The 19,842-nt window shown below is 38.3% G+C and overlaps 1 protein-coding gene across 1 annotated transcript in view; it reads left to right on the forward strand.

Moving 5' to 3' along the window:
• The window catches only part of RXFP2 (relaxin family peptide receptor 2), a 102,907-nt gene that overhangs the window by 73,387 nt on the left and 9,678 nt on the right, over window positions 1-19,842 (forward strand). Inside the window, 12 exon segments of the mRNA XM_059825917.1 lie at window positions 4,841-4,967; window positions 7,644-7,749; window positions 8,796-8,867; window positions 10,349-10,420; window positions 11,298-11,369; window positions 11,693-11,766; window positions 12,063-12,150; window positions 13,009-13,077; window positions 13,742-13,764; window positions 13,767-13,812; window positions 16,212-16,294; window positions 16,368-16,455. Coding sequence (XP_059681900.1) covers window positions 4,841-4,967; window positions 7,644-7,749; window positions 8,796-8,867; window positions 10,349-10,420; window positions 11,298-11,369; window positions 11,693-11,766; window positions 12,063-12,150; window positions 13,009-13,077; window positions 13,742-13,764; window positions 13,767-13,812; window positions 16,212-16,294; window positions 16,368-16,455 — 920 coding nt within the window.

The following is a 19,842-nucleotide window of genomic DNA, read 5'->3' on the forward strand; positions in this document are numbered from 1 at the left end:
GACTACTCCAGATAGGAATTGAACCCAGGATGACTGGGTACTCCAAGGCAGTGAAACCTCCATCCTAAACAGGTTCCAGCTCAAAAGGCTTGGATAACCACAGATATAAGCAAAAGTCATAGGGAAGGAGATACATATCAGAGAGATTTTTCCCATGTGGACAAGTCCTCACAGCCCTCACATGATTGCGTTCGAAGCAGAACAGAAATATGACGAGAATGACTGATCAGCTCCCGTCTTGCCCTCTCCTCTGAAATGTGTCTGCAAATGTACGTGTTCAGTACAGCAGCTTCGGGAATGTCATAGGACACAGTTATGTCTGGGAAACCCACATCTGTGGTATGTTTTTGGGGAAAACATCTGTATTGTAAAACGGATATTGATTACAGGCTGTCTAGGCTTCACTAGGTACGTACTCTACAATACCTAGAAGAGATATATGAGTCCACTCCAAAACATTACTAGATTATAAATACTGTTGATATCTGAATGGCTGGGTAACCTTCAAAAAGTGCCCTTAGTATTTCTTGCGAATAGACTAATCCTGTATAAAAAGATGGTATTTCACTGCCCTCTAATGGCGGGCGATAAATAGCGCTCTTTTTTTGCATTTATTCCCCAAAAAGCTCTCGCCAACAGGCCACTGTGACACAAAGGCTTCCAGCCAGAAGGAAACCTCACACACTTATCCTCACATGCCAAGACCTGTAGAAAGTAATTATACAGAATCCTGGGCATGTTGTAGAAACAAATCTGGCATGCTACTGAGTGGAAAGAAGGTTATTCAGATCCGAGCCATAACTTTGTAATTAATGCTAGTTAGCCAAACTGTGTCCAAACCACCAGTGACTGAAATTTCAGCACTTGAATAAGTCTTATCAGTCTGAATTGATAAGCCCAGGAGGATCTTCTGATGTAGCTGAGAGAACAGGTATCTTCAACAGCAGTTCCAGACTTTTCGTATCACTGCCTAGAGATTCTATGCATGACAAATTTAAGGATAAGATATTTAAATCCAGACTTTTAAGCCTTTTCTTTTTATGATGAACTGCTGTTCACAGCAGCTATAGAACCTCTTCTGTGAGTAACTGCTTCTCAGTGTCAGGAAGGGATTTACAGTCCAGACCTTAATAATACCAATGCAGGCTAGTGATCACTTGAGTTGTTCAGTTCTGACAATAAAAAACCCCAGCTATTATAAATGTGACAATCAATCATATTTAAGTGTCATACAACTACTGAGCATAAATTATAGTGTGACTCACTTTTCAACCTGGGAAAAGTATAACCTGGTAAAGGATCCATTAATTTCAAAAAGGTAGTGCAGGGATGCTGTTTTCCTGTGGAGCACCGTGGATGAAGAGTCTGTCACCGTAGTAAATGCAGGAACCCTAAAGAAAGCACATTTTAGATTAATGTGAAAACCTAATGACTAGTGTAATTTTTTGTCGATTTTATAGCTTTCACAAAGAGATGGTATGTAATTTGCATTGTTGCTTTAATGCTGCTTACCTTTCAGGCCATTACATGGATGTTTCATGTGGACAATCCACAGCATTTTCAAAATTTTATGACAACAGTTCTTACTGTTCATCAGTCATCTCTTCAACCTGTAGTTTGAATCTACCAAGTTGGGGTTTTTTTCCAGGGAAAATTTGATATAAAACCAAGTCTTTCTTTTCCCAGCTAGAAAAAACATATTGGTAGAAAAGAATAGTTATGAAAACTTAGATCTGTGCGCAAGTAAATAATTTTGTGTATGCTTTAATGTGTGTCTTCATTGAAACAGGATCTAGAAATGTAAAGATTTCTCCTTCCATTTTCCAAAATTTTTTACTAATTCTAAGTGCTTATGATTCATTTGATGTACTTGGTTGTTTTCTTTCTTTTAATCTTTTCCTTCTTAAGTGATATGTGAACTTAACAACAGCTGTGCTCCCACTGAGCTCTCAGTCAATGATATTTCAGTGATTTTGAGGCTAAGTAAAGCAAACTGGCCTGTCTGCTCTCACAGTGACCTGAAAGCAGTAATAATAGGATCAAAAAAATATATTCTGTTATCATCTGAAATGTGCCTTAATTACGTGTGCTACAACAGGTCCAAGCAGCATTGGCTCAACAAGAGGCTTTCACTAAACCGATTTTAACCAGTGCTGGAATCTCTGGCTCTGTCTCATTGAAAAGGAGAGCTTTTGCACAACTTGAACATTTGCAGAGAATGTTTCAGGTTTTCCACTTTAAATAAAACTGTTCTTACAGCCTGAAAGAGACAACATTCCTTGCTTGCACTACCTAGTTTGCAATCAACTTATAGACTTGTTTCATTAAAGCACATTGAATAACAGCGACATATTCAAGAACTGTGCACATGTTGCATGAACCTAGCTGATCCTCAGTAATATGGGATACGGTTGGGTCATTTTTTGCCTTTCAGAAGTTTATGGTGAGAAATAGGGGAAATTTAGTATTAAGTAGAGAAGGAGAAACTCAATCACAGGCAGAAATTTGAAGGCTGAATTTTATCACATGGTGAATAAAGAACTGCTTTTATGGCATTATTGCTTTGAAAGGAAGCTTCCGCTTTTATCTGTATCTATTCATCAGCCAAAGTGCTGTCTGCGGGGTAGTAAATCACAAGTCTTACGGAACTGCTTCACATAATACTGCAGACATTGATGAGAATGGATATGGATACCCAGTAGATGACACCATTTTTTGTGTATGAGCTTTACTGGAAAGTGTGTCAGGAACAACTGCAGCCATCAGAGCAGTAAATGCACTATGCTTGATAAAAGAGCAAATTAAGACAAGTTAAAATTCATTTAGAGATGCAAAGAGAAAACTAAAAGACCAAGGCCTTTCTGTTTGGATAATAGCTGGTTTCTTGTCTGCAAGGTCAATTAATTGAATGCTGAGAGCGAAGAGAGACTCGGGATTCATTTTCAGCTCTGCTACCCCACATGCATTCTGTCATAGCTTTGCTTCTCTTGAGAGGTCATGGACACACTCAGTTCTTTAAAAGGGACTGTCAGGCCACACTGAAAATATACATGAACTTTGAAAAAATGCTTTTTCTGTCCCTGAATGAATACAGAAAGAAAGCTTTTTTTCAGTACCACCTTTGTGCAATGTCTGATACATGAAAAAATGAGTTAGAAATAAAAATACTGGTGCTACCATAAGGACTTTGATGAAAACAGTAAACTATCAAAGTCTAATTGTAACATTATTCAAAATACTGATATACAAAGATCTGTAGTTTAACCAGTCTAAACTACCTATTTTTATCCACATAGTGGATCCCAACAAAAGCCTTCAGAAAAGCTAGTCTAAACCTCTTCATCAATCTTTTAAGTTTTATAGCAAGATAATGTTAGCGGTATCTCACTTAAAAGGCAAGGCATATCTTGATGAGATTTCCAAAATTAACTGAATTTGGATCTCAAGCCTGAGTTTGGAATAAACTATGTATTTCATCTCCTATCATCATGTCTCAACCTCAATTCTTTGCATCCTGCAAAAAGCAGTATTATTAGGACAGTGTTAGTTACATAAGATTAAAACATACTCACTTTTTAAAGATTACCATTTAGCTGAACTTCTGCTCTTTCCATCCTTGCTGATACTATATAGCCCCTAATTGTCCATCGGCCTCATAGGAACTGGATTACTTCACTTTGTTTCTGTCATTCCTCCCTGTAATTTTATCCCATATGTTTCATTTTAATCTTGTATATAGTCTCATGTGTCTACAGTCAGCATGTCTGCTTTTGCAAGGTGGGTCCATAGACATTTCTACCAGTTCAACTAAGATTATAATCAAATTTGCTTTGTCAAATTTGAACGTCACTTTTCAAAGACGTTGCTAATGAGCAAAACCACAACCATTTCTGTATGATACAAAGAACTTTCTTGTTTTGTTTGGTTTGCTTTTTTGCAGTTTTAGCAATCTTTCCTTAGTATTTCTTGTCCATAAAAGCTCCTGTAAACTTTGTGAAAGGGAAAAAGTGTTTTTGCAAATGGACATATGCTCCATACCTGTAATGAAACAATAGAGCAGATTTCCTGCAAATGTTCTGCAGAAAACCAGTCATTTGTGATGTGTGCCAATAGGGGAAATAAAAACTATTCTTTTGCTTTGAACATCTTGTCTAAATGAGTGATTTACCAGACTATAAATGTAATTGCATTATTGCAAAAAAATCCCCCCGAAAAAGCCATAAATCAGACACCAACTTTGCAGATTCATACCAAGATTTGACTTGTCAATTGCTCAAAGATTTTACTGTAATTGTGTACAATAAGTGTTCTTAGTAGGTGTAACTCCCTGATGTGTAAGTGGACACTTCCCTTTTGCCCAGCTGTCTTCGGCATGGGAAGTGGCTTTCCACATGCTCCAGCTGGAAATTCTCTCTTTACATGAGACTTCCATTTCCCTCAGCCAGGAACACCCAAGTATCACTTCCCTGCCCATCCACAGCCATGCTGCAGTGTTCTGCTACTTAATGCTCACACCATCAAGGAATCAGTCTACCCGGAAAGTACATTGATAAGCTTCTTTCTGGCCAGCAATGTGTTCTGCAGATGATGGGAAAGAGAGAAGAAAAAGAAATGGAAGCTTTAAGCTGTCTCTTCTAAATTTCAGTGGTGGCAAGCCATTTCTAGCTGACACTGTAATGCAAGAGGCAGAATTAAAATGACATACAATGCACTTTAAAGTGAAAAATGAAAATATTCTGTCGGATGCAGTGGTTGTAGTTTTATCAGGCCTTTCTAATTTGAAGCTCTGCTATAGAGGAAATGTCTTTCCATATTTTCTCAGAAACCTGGCTGATGGAAGGCATGTCAGTTGGTGGTGTCTGCCAAAAGACATTTTCCATGCGGAAGCCATACAACATGCCTCCCATGGGCATTTCATTGTGACAGCATAATTGACTGTGAGAATGGTGCAGATGAAGAGAACCATGGTGAGTACTGCAACATCTGTAAGTATACAGAAATAAAATCTGATTGTGGGATGTGTTCCTCCAGCTAATACACACTGAATCACTAATAGCAGATGATCCACAAGCTTGACAAGTCTGGGGTTTTCAATGTAATTGAATATTTTCTTTTCTTCAATGAATGAGGGAAGTACACCATGCTGGTCAGCAAAAAAACCTGACAGGGTGTCTAAAGGCATGCCCCAGGCAGGCTCCAGTGGTGATATTCTGGTAGCATCCCTATTTATTATACTGTCCTCTGCTGTGGACAGTGGATAATCACTGCATATCTGTGTGGGGAATCCTTCAAAGTGGGTGCACGAACTCCGGCACATAAGTAGGGGTACTTATGCTCAGTAAGGCTTTCTACCAGTAGAAGTGAAGAATTCTTATTCTATGATGATTTCAAGTGTAAGAGACTTAGATATATACGTATGTTGGCATATGTGCATAGGCACATACGCACTTGGTGGTGATCACACTACCATTCCTCTCTGTCCTATTGATCTCCACACCCACTCTCAATCCAAAAGAACAATGAGGAAGTCAGATCAATGAGATCAATCTCCTTTTTTTGGCTAATAAATGATCCCTGTTTTGGAGCATGATTCCCTCTACATCACATTTGACTTCTGTGACTCTGAAGCATGTTGGGTCAGAAGACAATGGGTCAACTCCACTGCCATCTCCTGCTTTGTATCCTCCCTCCTCACCTGCCTCCTAGTGAAGTTCTTACATCACTTTCACTTCCTTTTCTTCTTTCTGGTATTTCAAATCATCCTCCTGTGCCTCTTTCCTTCTTCATTACCATCAACCCTCAGCTACCATCTTTGGATGTGGTCATTTGTGTTTATGACTTCCACATTGCACCTTTCCTGTTTACCGTTCACCTATGTACCAGTGCAATTACTAGCTCCAAACTGCACTCTGGTAGTCTAACACTGATTGCCCCAAAGACTGATATTCTCCATATGTAACAGAGATTCCTACCTTCTGCCAATCTAGTGATCTTTTCTCATAATTTTCCATGGTTTTGCCTGAAATTTGAGATCACCAAACATATTCATTTACTGAAACTGGTGTAAACTTTCTGATTTTTACTGAGTCACTTTCTGGCTTTCCGTTTTGTCCTAGAACACTTCCGTTATCATGTATAGATTTTCACTGTAAATAATTTGTAACTCTCCATGCTATACCATGTACTGCAGTATGGGTTTCTCCACTACATTAATCATTCTACTTTAGCATTCAGTTCTTTTTATCAACACATCGTAATAATAATTTGCATTAACATTAGATTTCTCTCTCTATTTCTCTCTCTCTGTCATGCTTATAGTCTGGTATACTTCTGATATTCCATTTGCATGAGATTTCCTAATTTGGGCTTATAATTGCTACTCATAATCAGCAGAAAATACAATAAAAACAATGCATTTGAAGATTTACTTTTGGTTCCATCCCATATAAGAAAACATGTGTACCCTGCAGCCAGATTGGCATTAATGTTCTGGTTTTCATTAAAAGCTGATAGACAACTTAAAGTACAGCTGACAAATGTTAACACTTTTTATAGAAGATAATAGTCGATGGGCAAGTATCTTTGATATGGTTCATGGAAAGCCTAATTATCTAGATTTATCAGAAGAGTTCTAACTTAATTCTAATGCCCTTACTAATATCCTTAGACTATTTTACACTTCTAAGGCTTTTCACTGCATACATATATTTACTATAATTATAGAGATATCTGGAATTTTAGATGTGCTCAGGGAACTCCTTTACTTTCCCAGAGCTTTTTGCATGCATACCAGAGCAGAGCAGAGTAATGCGGTGTGGAACGTACTTGTTAGTGCCAGCTTGCAGCTTTATAAAGTTGCAGAAAAATGGTAATTACATTTCTGGAAACTTTTGGAAAGTCAGTATTTGTTTTCATCCCACTCAGGAACAAATGGATAAAGAAAGGCTTCTCTATGAAACATTAAAAAAAAATTAAAATCTTGAAATGCTTTATGTTGATCCCTTCTAAAATATTTCTTCTTGCCTGCTGATGAAGAGTCATAAGCCCAAAAGCCTGAGCTCAGTCAAAGTATTACAGCTCTGGAACAGCTCTTCAGATGGACCGCCAAGTTGGTGCACCCAAAAAGCCCTTCCCTTGATTCCCAGAAAGCAAGGACAGTGTCTTGGCAAGCAAGAGGCAAGTTTAGTTGCTGTGTTCCCTCTGTTCTGCACTAAAATCAAAGCATCCAGTTTCTCAGTGCAGTGTAGTGACTTAAACAAATCTGCATTCTCCAGTGGCAAATGTTCCATCAGCAGTTTCTCGGATGTTCTCATTTGTTTGTATATATAAATTTATATGTACATCAAGTACATGTGTTTCAGTTACCCTTATTGTAGCTTATGGACAGTAGGATATTAAACTTGATTTATGTTTTACTTACTTACGTTTCCTTTCATTATGTGTAAATGACTGCAGTCCTAGGAAGTGCAGCATCAGTGTTTTATAGCCTTCCTGATAAGTGAACCTTACTAAGGTAATTTGGGGGTGGTGCATCTAGATGTCCAATCCCTTTCTAAAGAGAGGTCTCAGAATGACATTCCATCTAATCAGATGTACTTGGTGGGTCATATGGAAGACATGCACTCAAGAATTCATTCTCCCAGGTCTCCACCAATACCCAGGAGGTTGCAGCTGCATGGAAACAGAACTAGAATGTGCTCCTGTTAATTTAAAGTCTGTTCCACTTCTTTCAAGAAATGTAACCCTCTTGTAAGTAGAGTTCCCCTTGCTCTCCAGCATAAAGCTCTTTTACAAAGAGATGCCTAAACACACTTTGCATACTGCTATACTACATGATGTATGGGCCCTCCCGATTCAGAGCCTGCAGAAAAGTTTGACCCACTATAGATATTTACTAGGTGATTTACTAGTATGTAGTGAATGCTGTGAGTATTTTGCTGCAAGGTCCACTTCAGGGTGGAATTCATCTGACAAAATACATGTGTCAACAGTTGTAAACCAGTCATCTAATACAAGTCATATGAACTGCACACAGAACATGTTTACTTCTCTCGTCTAGAGAGAGCTTGGGGTGTTAGCTGAGATGTGCATTTTGCACTGTAGATGTTTACAATTAGGTGAGTTGAATGCTATTCAGGTTCATCATTCCTATTGCTTAAAGTCTGTCAGCCCCAGGCCACTGACTAAAGATCACTGGTTGTGCAGCCAGCATTGGGGTAATGACCACCCACCAAATATTACTGAAGTTACCAAAGCAGGAATTTCAGGATTACTGGTTTTTAATGATGACTGACAGCTCCCTACTCATTTTGCCAGCTCCAGTCCTACAGGTTGTCAAAATTTATATATGGCTGAATACTTGTTAATATGAGAAATTCTTAAAGATCTGTCCGGATCACGGAAGGGAAATATTTAAAAAGGGCCAGTCCTAAAACTTGGCAATGAAGTTTGCTTGTCTTCAGCTAGCTTGTTCAAGGAGTCAAGTACATGTACTTTCCAAACAGACCAAAGGGAGGCCTCTCTTCTCCTAGCTAATTCCAGGAGGGCACTCAAGATTTAGCTTGGGATTTAAACAACATGGACTGATGACAAAGAAGCTGAGGTAACTCAGGCTTCACAGGCAAGGTAATGCACCCAACATACTGCATCTGGTGTAACGTAATGGAATGTACCCAGAGTCCTTTCCGGGCTCCAACCCTGTCTCAGCTGCACCCAGCTGTAAGGTCTGATTTTTGACAGTTGCAACACTGACCAGTTAAGATCTAATTTAAACATCAGTTACCAATTACTTTCAGGTCACTCACACACAACCAGATAAATTCTCTTCCAGATGAAGTTTTTGGCAAGTATACAAAGGTGAAGAAAATATGAGTATCTTGACAGTTTATTAAATTATTACATGAGTCCTGGTGTATATAGAAAGAACAAAATCAATATACAGTCACCTGTGTGGTCAATTTTTAAACAGCATAGCATGGCATTTGCTTTGGAAATTCATGTTTTGATCATGTTGGTCTTCCAGTGTCGCCAGATGTGCACGGATGTAGGAAGTTTTGTATGCAATACACAGAGATCTAGTCTTGCTCACTGCAATAAGTAAGCAGAAAATAAGTCTGTCTAATAAGAAATACCACCATTTTGTCATGAAACTGCACCTTACTGTTTTAAAAGATTAAATAAAGCATCTTTTTAATTTTTTCCCTTTTTTCTTTCTTTTTTGTTGCTAAGCTACCAAGGAAACCAATTGCAGAACTATGCAAGTAGCTGTACATGTGGCAAGTTCTCCTGTGTAGGCAATACTCTAACAGACCACTAGTACATTTTTTTTTCAAGCTGTCTGGTATCTTCCATATTCTTTATATAGTAGGATGGCCTTTTTATTGGCATTTGACTTGGAGAGCTTTCAATACAGCTTCCTCCAAGTTCCTGTAGGAACCAGTCTGCCCTTCATCAAGTTATGAGGAAGGAAGATATTCATATACATTACACTGTCAGGTAGAACGACTTGTCCTTTTTAAATACGGCTGCTGTTATTAACAAAAGATTAATCAGCTCCATACCTGGTATCTCCCTCAGATAAATTCTGACAGGATTAAGGCATACATAGAAAGCCAGCAGGTATGAAGTCTACATAAGAAAATAGGGACAGCTCCAAGGGTAAGAATTCATATACCAGACTTAAGATAAATCCTCATAAACCCCCTAAATACACAGTATTTGAGCTTAGCTCTTGCTTCTGACCGGATGGTGTATGCCTTTTATTTGACAGTTCCTAACAACAGCTCAAACTGCCTTCCATCCAAAAGAGGTTAGCAAGAATGACAGTCAGTGAAAGGACTGTATGATTTGAAAAGTGGGCAGAATGCTAGAACCAATTTTATAGAAACAAAATCTACAAGCCACTGATTTTCAGCTGAGTTACATCACCAGGTGCAAAGTACGTTGCTGTAAGTGTGCCGAGAAGAATGGCTAGTGATGGTTAACATTTAATAAAATTCAAAATAATATACCTGTAGCCTGGAACAATATTGGCTTTTCTCCCCAGCCTCCAGTGCTTTCTATCTTCTTCTTTATAGTCTATGATCTTCTATTCCAAAAACATAATCAGGAAATGGGACATGACACGCTCTGGAGACAGACACATACAGAATAGCCTCAAAGAAGTCATTAGAAAGTTCTGTTCTGGTGGGAAATATTGAATCTGACTTCAGTGGTGTTACACCACGCATTAATTTAGTGGTGTGCTTAAAATGGCAGAAGGGGATAAATATGGGATTATAAAACATCTGCATTTCGAAGAAATTAATGATTCATGATTATCCCGGCTCTCTTACCTTACCTGTCCTGGATTTCTGCAACACAATTGCATTCAGACAACATCAAGGAACACATTCTTTGGACTATGCAAACTTCAGAAATTGTGAGTACGTTATTGCCCTATTTTGCCTTTTTAAATAACTGATTGTCTCTTGGGTATCACGGAGCAACCAGCCTTCCACTTCAGCCCTTCAGAGTCTCATCCAACCACTATTCCGCATATTCCAGTAGCTTGAGAAAGATGTTAGAAGTGAGCACTTCCTGAATTTTAACTCCTGCTGTGACTCTAATGGCACATTGGAGCAAAGACAAATCACTGAACTTCTTTTTGTATCATTATCCAGCCATTATAAACTTCATTTACTGTGTGCACCTGACACTGCCTCATTAGTTGTTCACAAGCCGTATTGGCCAAATTTTTCAAATGTCAGTATTTACAGCATTATTAGGCACCCAAGTATCCCTACCACTTTCAACAGCCGATACAAGCTCAGTGCCTTTGACAATCAGGCTAATCTTTCCGATCGGTTCCTTATTGAATTTTGAATAACAAGCTACAGGTATTGACATTTTGATAGATTAGTGTATATAAATGCAAAGCATTTTTACTATGTCTACCTTGGTCTAAAAAGCATATGTGCATTGTGTCATAGCAAAACAGATCCATCCCGGTGCAGTGCAAAACTATTCATAAAAGCACATTTTTAGTGCTTTATCCAGCATCATTCCAACTATAAAATATTAGAAAAGATTAAGTCAAATGCTACTGCCCTTGCAGTAACAGACAGCCTTTTAGGAGATAGAAACCTTAAAATACTTTGTCAGCATTTTAACATCAACCATTGCTTGTCACAGTTCTTTATCTTTCTGGTTGTTCTCATCAACTCTCTGAAAGGTTTCTGCTTCCTCCTTTTAGAAGTAGTCCAGCAGAATTTAGATAGTGTTATTTTAGTTTCCATGTTATATGTTTTTGTCAACAGGTATATCAGTCATAAATGTATCACTAGTTGGAAACCTGGGGTACTCAGAGAACTACACAAATTGAAATGGCTGTGAGTACCCATTTTCTCCCTGTCTGTAGAAGTACCATTCATCACTGGCAGTGCATAGGGTTATGGCATTGATCTAAAAGGAAAGGAACAAGGCAGTAAAGCTATGTCTGCAAATGACAATCTGCACAAAAAATTTGGAATGACTACTGCAGCTTGCAACTCCTTATCACACAGGTTATGTTTCAATTTCTGGAGATAATAACTAGGTCTAGTTATTTTGGATTTGCAGAGGAAAAGCTCCCTCATGATTTGCTCATCTCAGCCATTTTTTCATTGTTTCTTTACAAGGATTGGTGATGCAGGAAACTATTATTTCTTTCGAGAATTCTAGGTTATAACCCAATAATGAAAATTTCACAGCAGTTGTTTACTGGGCTAAAGTCTTTGGTTTTTTTCGGTAAGTATTGTTCTTGCTCGTTTTCATATTGGTGTTGTTCAATATCCAAGTAGCTTTCCTTTCTATCTTTTTGTTTTTCCTCCAAATTCTTTTCTTTCTTTAAGACTTTCAAACATCTTCATCATGAAGGAATCACGCTTGTCAACTCCCCATACTTACCACGTCTGGATCCAAATTTGGATTTGGATTTCTCATAGGCATCTTCCATGCTATGACTATCTTTACTATGTTTCTGTTAAAACTAAAGCACATTCCCAAAGCTGTGAAACTGTTTAGAATCGTATCTCTCTTTTCAGAACGCCTACAGGAAACTCATGATCTAAACTGGAAATTCTTGGATACAACCAGCAGACACCTAGCATCTCCTTTTAGAAAACTGAAACAGTATTTAGGTACTTGAACAATTTCCCAGCCAGATATCACTGTGTTGACTGTAACAGAAAATTCCATATAAGGCAGAGCTTACAGTAAGCAGGAAGGAGACGTGAAGTGCTATAAGCACTTTCCATCACCCTCAAGTAAACCAGCACCTGAAAAGTATAATCTTGGTTTCTTAGAAAAGCTAGCAGCTGTTTTTAATAGTATCCAGGGAAATAAATTACTTGGTTTTTCTAGCAGAATATTTTTTGCTACTAGTCCCTTGGCGCAGGGCAAAGAAGATGAACAACTTTGTGTCTTTAATGATCCCTTGACACAACTGTCTCAGCCAAGCTTGTGGTAGACAGCTTCTGGCATCAGAGCTGCCACCAGTAGCCTTTGGATCGGGCTCCACAGAGTGAGCACTGAAGCAATGGATGGGGTGGGAGCTGAAATACCTTTCCACCTTACCAGCTCCCATGGGACAGAGGTTGAGGAATGTCATAGCATGTGTGGAAAATGTACATTACCCATACTGAGAATGTAAATTATGTAATGAACACAATTTTTTTATGAGCTGTTCAATTTAGTGTATTTCTTGGTCATTCAATGTATCCATAGCTTATAAATAAAATGCATTCATAAGCTAGTATCAAAAAATAACTGCTTGTGCTATATTTTGCTACTGTTAACTTAAAAAATCTTTTTTCTTGTGTAGTTTCTGTAAACTCTAAATTTACCTTAAATTTCAAAGCAACGTAACTAAATCTAATCTCGGGTTTTTCTCTCCAAAGTTTACATTTGCATATCTTTCTTACACTTACATATTGTGTTATGAAGTATGATAAAACATCTTGTTTCCTAACCATGTTTTAATTTATGGAGATCAATGATAAACAATTCACTTGAGACTCTGTCCAAGATCTGTACTCAAATGCCTCTTATTAACTGGATGTAAGTAAATTATGCAAAAAAATCATTTGATAAGTGAACATATCTTCTTCTGTGCAGATAAAAAATTCATCTTTTGTTTATTCTGTTAGACCAAGGCACTTTTAAAAGTGTGACATTCTAACAAAAAGTATAACCTTGCCAAAGTTGAACTTCACGGTGTTTCAAATGACTGTCTACAAAATATCACAGTCCTCTCCAACATACATCTTTAGAGCTGCTTCATGTTCTCATGGCTCTCATGAGTTTAGCAAAATTCTATCTTTCACTTTAATTTCACAATGAAAATGAAACCAGTTCTGTGAATACATGTTTATCCTAAGTATAACTTAGGATGTATAGATACACATATTAAATGTAAAATCTCCACCTAGTGGTCTGTATGTATTCTGGTACACATAAGAAATGCCAATGCATTAGCCTATTATTGCTGAAATGGCTGTCAAGCTGGGCCATAAATAAAGATGAAATCACAACAAAGAAAAGGATATAATTTGCTTTGTTTGATATTTACATTCATATTCAAAACTAGGTAATAAATCAGGGCTAATTTTGTATGAAATAGATAAAGGAAGGTCAAAAAAAAGACTCTTCCAGAGCTTAAACTCCCCCCTGCAAAACTGTTATGCAACTCGTGAATAAAACCACTTTCCTTATTGTTATTAAGGGATTTTGAAGGCAATCATATAAAGCCTTAACTAATACCACCTTCCTGGAATACGATGCACTGACCGTATTGTAAATAAAAGATGTACGAAAAGAAAGCAACAAAAACCTTTTGAGTATGTGTGACTCACAGTCCTCAACACAGGATTTGTCTCAATGTATAAAGCCTCATCAGCACAGTTGTGCTTTTGTCAAGGAGGGATTCTTTACAATTCATTGAATTATTGTATGCGCAGTCACATGGCACATTTTGGCAATTGTCCCGATCACTTGTTTCAACAAACAGAATAAGAAATAGGCATACTGTATTATTTCTGCCTTGTGATCAGATCATGAGGACCAGGGTGCTTTTTAAACTCCACTAAATCCTGGGACTTGCAATCTGATCATGAAACGGAAACCATATAGTATGCCTGTATCTCAACCTGCAGATATTTTTTCTTGTTGAATCCATTCCTCCTTCAAACTGGGTTTTCCCCTTGCAGGGAACCCAAGCAAAAAACCGCGTTGCTGCTAAAATTAAAAATATTGGTATACAGTAATAACTCACATTTCTAACTTTTTTATATTCAGCTATCTCTCATATAATACAGAGGACAGGAAAAGCAGAATCTGAAGGACGATCATGTTCATGAAGAAAAAATTCTACAGGTTAAGAAATGTAAAACGCTCCTTGGTGTTATACATGTGGTGTCTTCCCAGTGAGGAACAGGAATTTCCTGCAGTGGGACTGTATCAATCACAGTGAGAGCAAAAGCAAAGAAAACTAAATTTGAACATGTAAAATTTCTGTCTGGATAGCAAATCCCAGAGCCTTTAATCAAATAAAACTCCATATTGCTCTTTTACTTTGTAAATTGTTTGTTTTAAATTAAAACTAAGGAAAGTTTTACTTAACTACTTAGTCTTGTGTAGGTTTCTTTTGCACTGACTACAATAACAAACCTCGTTATGGCTCGGAAAAATTAACCAGGGTCCTGTGTAACTTCTAACACAACTAGAAAAATAAAAAGCCAAGTAGTCATACTGAAACTTGAAAATAGCACTCCGTATTAAATTGAATCATTAAGTACTTATTCTAATATATATTTCACTTTACAGTTTTCTTCCTGGAAATCAAATTTGCTTGCTGCCTGCAAATACCTTTTCCTCATTAAAAGATTTGGGGGAATTGTGAGCTTTCTAAAATATATTTTTAAATTACAGAGTGTGAGCTATTACATGCCTGTAATCTGTGACTGTACTGCACCTTTCCAGCCCAAGGTGAGGCAGGATGCCAGAATCAAAGGCAGAAGGACAGAAAGCTACCTGGCAAGAGGGAGCTGCAGGTAGTGCTTAGGGCAGCATCATGGGGAGGGGGGAAACTTCTTCCAAGGCTGTCCAGGTTTTACAACAGAGACAGCTGTATGGGCTGAAAATCCCTCCACCCCAGTGGTCGCTGGGCTCTCTCCCTTCTGGGCATTTGAGTGCCCAGCTTCACCTGGGTCCTCTGGAGCCAATACTACCTTTTTCAGTTGCTTCGGCTCACACACTGAGGGTATCTATATTCCCTGCACAGGGTACAGAAAGATAGCTAGGGTGGCATCTCTGTGCTTTGGAGGTGAACCAGTCTCTCCCAGTAGCTGTCTGGGGAACTGAGGCACCTAATTTAAGATCTGAGACTGCCACTTCCCCCAGGGATAAATGTATATGCGTGAGGCTCATCTGCATATAAAGTAGTCACACTGCATCTGGGTTTTGGTTGCCTCATTATCTGGCATGACATGTTTAGGCAGAAACATAAAACAGCTGCAGAAGGTGTAGAAGCGGAAAAGAGAAGGGAAAGCGTGAAGGAGAAGGGGAGCTGTCAGTGACTGGAGTGACATGAGTGATTGAAACAGGCTGCTACTCTCTGTGGAAGGAGAATAGCAAATGATGTTATTTGTTAAAGACACTGATTTGCTGGCGTGGTGAAAACTCAATCACTAATACATTCTTCGACACTGAATTTACTGTGGGATTTTTTTAATGTTTCTTTTCTTTGTTTTTCCATGTTCTACCTATATTAAATGTGAAAGCTTCACATCTATGTAATTAGGCTTTGATTCATCTCACCTCTCAGCAGTGATTAAGTTCATAAATTATAGAGAGACCCTCAGGCAACCAGGTTTCCAAATTAGATACCTCAGCTGAATTAGTTACGATGAATCAGAGCTAAAATGATCCATGTTTAGCAATCACCAAACATCAGTGCCTGTACCAACTGGCTTCAAAGTGACTTATGGATAAAATCAGAGCGAGGAAGTATTGGATGAACTGAAGTAATGATAAAAGATAACTTTGCTGCTATTAAAATTTTAAGTAAGATAGCATGACTTCTCACCTATAAAAAGAAGAAAATCTGAGTCTTAGAGTTCTTAAAGTTTGTATTGAAAGGGATGGGTGGAATACTAAGGATGAACCCGATTGCTTTTGTTCTGTTTTTCTCCTAGGGATCTGTCCAGCAACATGATTACAAAATTATGACGTTATATTTTTATAGACCTAAAGTATTTACAAAAGCTGGAAGCTATAAGTGAGAATTCCCAACTGAATTTTAGAATGTAATAATTTAGCTTGTCTTTTTCCTGAAATAAAATAAGGAACAGTATATCTTTCTTTTAGCAATCTGTCTTTCAGTCCACTTTCTCAGTTCTCTGAGGATCGCTTTGAAAGTCTTCAGCAGCTGCAGTCACTGCAAGGAAAAGCTGAAATATTTTTCTAACATAGTACACTAAATAATATCCTTTCTTTACAGGAGAAATATTCTTCAGTTACAAAAGGCGTGTGAAGTATTAATTGCCATTCTATCAGATGCTGAATATACTTCAAATTTCTATTCCTACAGGAGTGCTCAACACCCTAAGGTAGCAGGCCAAAATACACCAATGACAGCCATACAGTTTGCTCAGTTTTACTGCTAGTCTTAAATTATAAGCCTAGGAGCAATCAAAACACATAAATGAAGAACAAATTACACAACAAGCACAGCTAGGGCACCTGAGCAGATAAGGAAATAAATAAATGGTAACAAGTATTTTAGAACTTCTATAAACTCTCCTTTGGGGTGGTTCATAAAATACTCACTCCACAGGGCTGATGATTCAGCCACATTTTTTTCAATCAAGTATTGTACACAAAGCTCAAATTCAGAAGCTTTCTTATTTCTTCTTTAATTTGAAAAGATTCACCCTCATCTGAAAGTACATCTTATAATTTCATTGGATTCAGAGTTGAAAAGTAAGACTATAATTTCTTTTTTTCAAATTGTCTTTCTGTGCCATATGGCTTTTTCTTAAAAAGCTGTCCAAGAGAAGAACCAAATGTTATTTCAGAATTCATGCTATTTTTTTGTAAGAAAAAGGAAAACACCCTGAATTAATCTGAATGATTAATCTGAACAGCTTTCCTGCAACTCATTGTTTGATATTTTTCTGCTGTGCCACACAGTGAATACTGTAAGTCAACACACAGGGTAATATTCAGTTCCTTCTTGTAGATCCCTATATATTAAGTGTCCAAGGGTAACCAAGGTGAGCAATGTGTCTTAAGTCATTACAGAAAGAGCAAAATTTAGGAGATTGGTTCAGTTGCCCACAGGTCAGATATCTAGTGCTATTTGACATCCCTACACCCTCCCCATTCCAGAAAGTCTTTGGTCTCTCATGGGTCTTGTGTCATGTCTGCCTGCCCACACGGATGTCTCAGATACCACAGGACATGCCAAATAATGCTAGATGGAGTATTAGCCTGGAGAGCCACTCAGCAAACAAAAAGCTAGTCTAGGTTGAGAGGAGACATCCTCCAGATCCCAGTGACTGTGTTCACCCTGGCTTATTAAGTTGCCCACAGACAGGAGTCTGATGCTGTTGGAGATGCCCTTGGGTATCTATCCCACCTGGCCATCACCTGCTAATCCAGAAGGCCACAGGTCTCCTGTAGGTCTTGTGTCTTATCAGCCAGCTCCACATGGGCATCTCCAACGGGCATCTCCACGGCACCTCAAATGTTTTTTGACAGATAACTGAGTCAATCATGCAGCAGCTGTGCCAGAATAACTTCCTTTTAGATTCTTTTTGAAGTGCATTACAGCCCTTTGTTTCATTATCATGCACAGAATTAAATGCAGCAAATATCAATATTCTAGTCCATAAGCCACCACAGGGACAAGACAGTAATCATAAAACAGGACATTGTTTTGAAATATGGATGGAGATGTGCTCTGCTACTATATAAACCTTGACCAGCGAGAGAAAGTGTAGTTATTTCAATCTGAGAGCACATTAACTCTGATAGATATGGTACTGCCAATGTAACAGTACCACCTGCCTGCCTGTCAAAATGATTGTCTGATCTACGTTTCCAAATCAGAACATGTAGTACAGGAACAAAGAATGTTAAGACAGACATAATCTCACCCCCCCCCCCTCCCCCCCCCGAAATCTAACTGGGCTAGAATTAACCAGAACAAAGTGAGCTCACTAATCACTCATTTTTCCAGAAGCCTTGATGACAGGATGACAGGCATTTTATTTCATGGGATAGACAGTATATAATCCAAAAAATAGTTTTTAAAGTTTAAAATCTTCTGGAAAAAAATGCCACTTGGCTTGGGCCCAGACAAGAACCAAACCAAATCCTCAAATAAAATTTGAAATTCTTGTCAAAAAGACTCTCCCCTGTGTTTTCCTAGAAGCGAAGCAGACAATACATCAAGTTCTCTAACCGCAGTGACAAGAGGAATAATTTCACAAGGTCTCTTCAGTGAGCTGGGAATAGCTAAGGCAGCAACACCTACTAGGTTCTTTGGAAATACAGGAATACCTGATCCCAGATTAGGTATCAAAGGCTTGTCTGCCCTCAGACCAAAACTCTGGAGTTTACAATTTGGGATTTAATCTTTTCCTATAATGGACATGAGCAATCTCATGGTCTTATTGATACAGCCATAGCAATAACACTGTTTGTGTTGGTCCTAAGGCCTGGCTAGGTGCTACACACACATTGTCACGTCTGTCAGAGGTTCCCTGCAGTTCCGTTTCTGGTACTCGTCACAAATGCAGAAGCCGTCACTCATCTCTTCTACTGGGGCTTTCAAATTCAGGCTTTCCTTTCCCATTTTACCAGATTAAGACGTTCTTTCGAAACCGTACTTGGAATCCTTGGATGCAGTTTCTTATGGATATGTTATTTTTCTCCTTTCATCACAATCATTTCAAAAGGGTATGACAACGCAAGTGCCTTTTATTTAAGCAGATCACCTGACGTGGTAATTTTGTTATTTTCCTTTTTGGTTCAATTGTGATGTTTCCCTTTTTCAAAACATTATCAAAATATATCATCTGTACTCCGCCTTGCCATTGCTGTGAACCAGTTTCAGATTATGCCAGCTGCATCATATGAATAGAACAGGTTTTGGTTTTCATGTTACCAGAGCATCATTTACAAGATTTCAGTTCCTCTCACTCTTCTAACATTTCACGCACCTTTCCCTAAAATATGACCTGTGCAGATAATGCGTCAAATCCCTTGAAATGTTATTGCCCAACAGGAGAAATGAAAATGATTCACTGCAGTCCAAGTATGCCAGTACCTGCACTGAGTGCCTACTGCAATGGACTCACTCAATATCACAGGTTTCTGTTAGTGTTTTTGCCTCTGTCAGGTGGCTACAGTTGGCTTTGATTATGCCCAGAGTTTCTCCTCCTGTTTGGATCACAGCTAATCAAAAACCTATTCCCGCAGCTTCTTTTCTTTTTCCATTATAGCCAAATGTGCAAAATAATGAAGTTCTGTCCCTGTTTCTGGCCTTACTGGGTTTGCTAATCCTCCAGCACATGCACTCCTGACACTGAATTTGTAGACTGAAGGTCTATTGGGATGCTGCAGAATGAAGCTTTGCTTTCAGACACTTCAGGAAATGCTTACTGAATATATTCAGCACACAAAGTGTCCTTTCATGGCTCTATCGCCATTAGGATTTTTATCAAGTTGAACATTTGTAAGGCCCTCAGTGCCAGTACTGGTTTTGCTTGCATGCATTTAATATTATACAAACCTTTTCCTTTTACTGATATTTAATAT

This window comes from Gavia stellata, chromosome 1, assembly GCF_030936135.1.
Source record: "Gavia stellata isolate bGavSte3 chromosome 1, bGavSte3.hap2, whole genome shotgun sequence".
Lineage (NCBI taxonomy): Eukaryota > Metazoa > Chordata > Aves > Gaviiformes > Gaviidae > Gavia > Gavia stellata.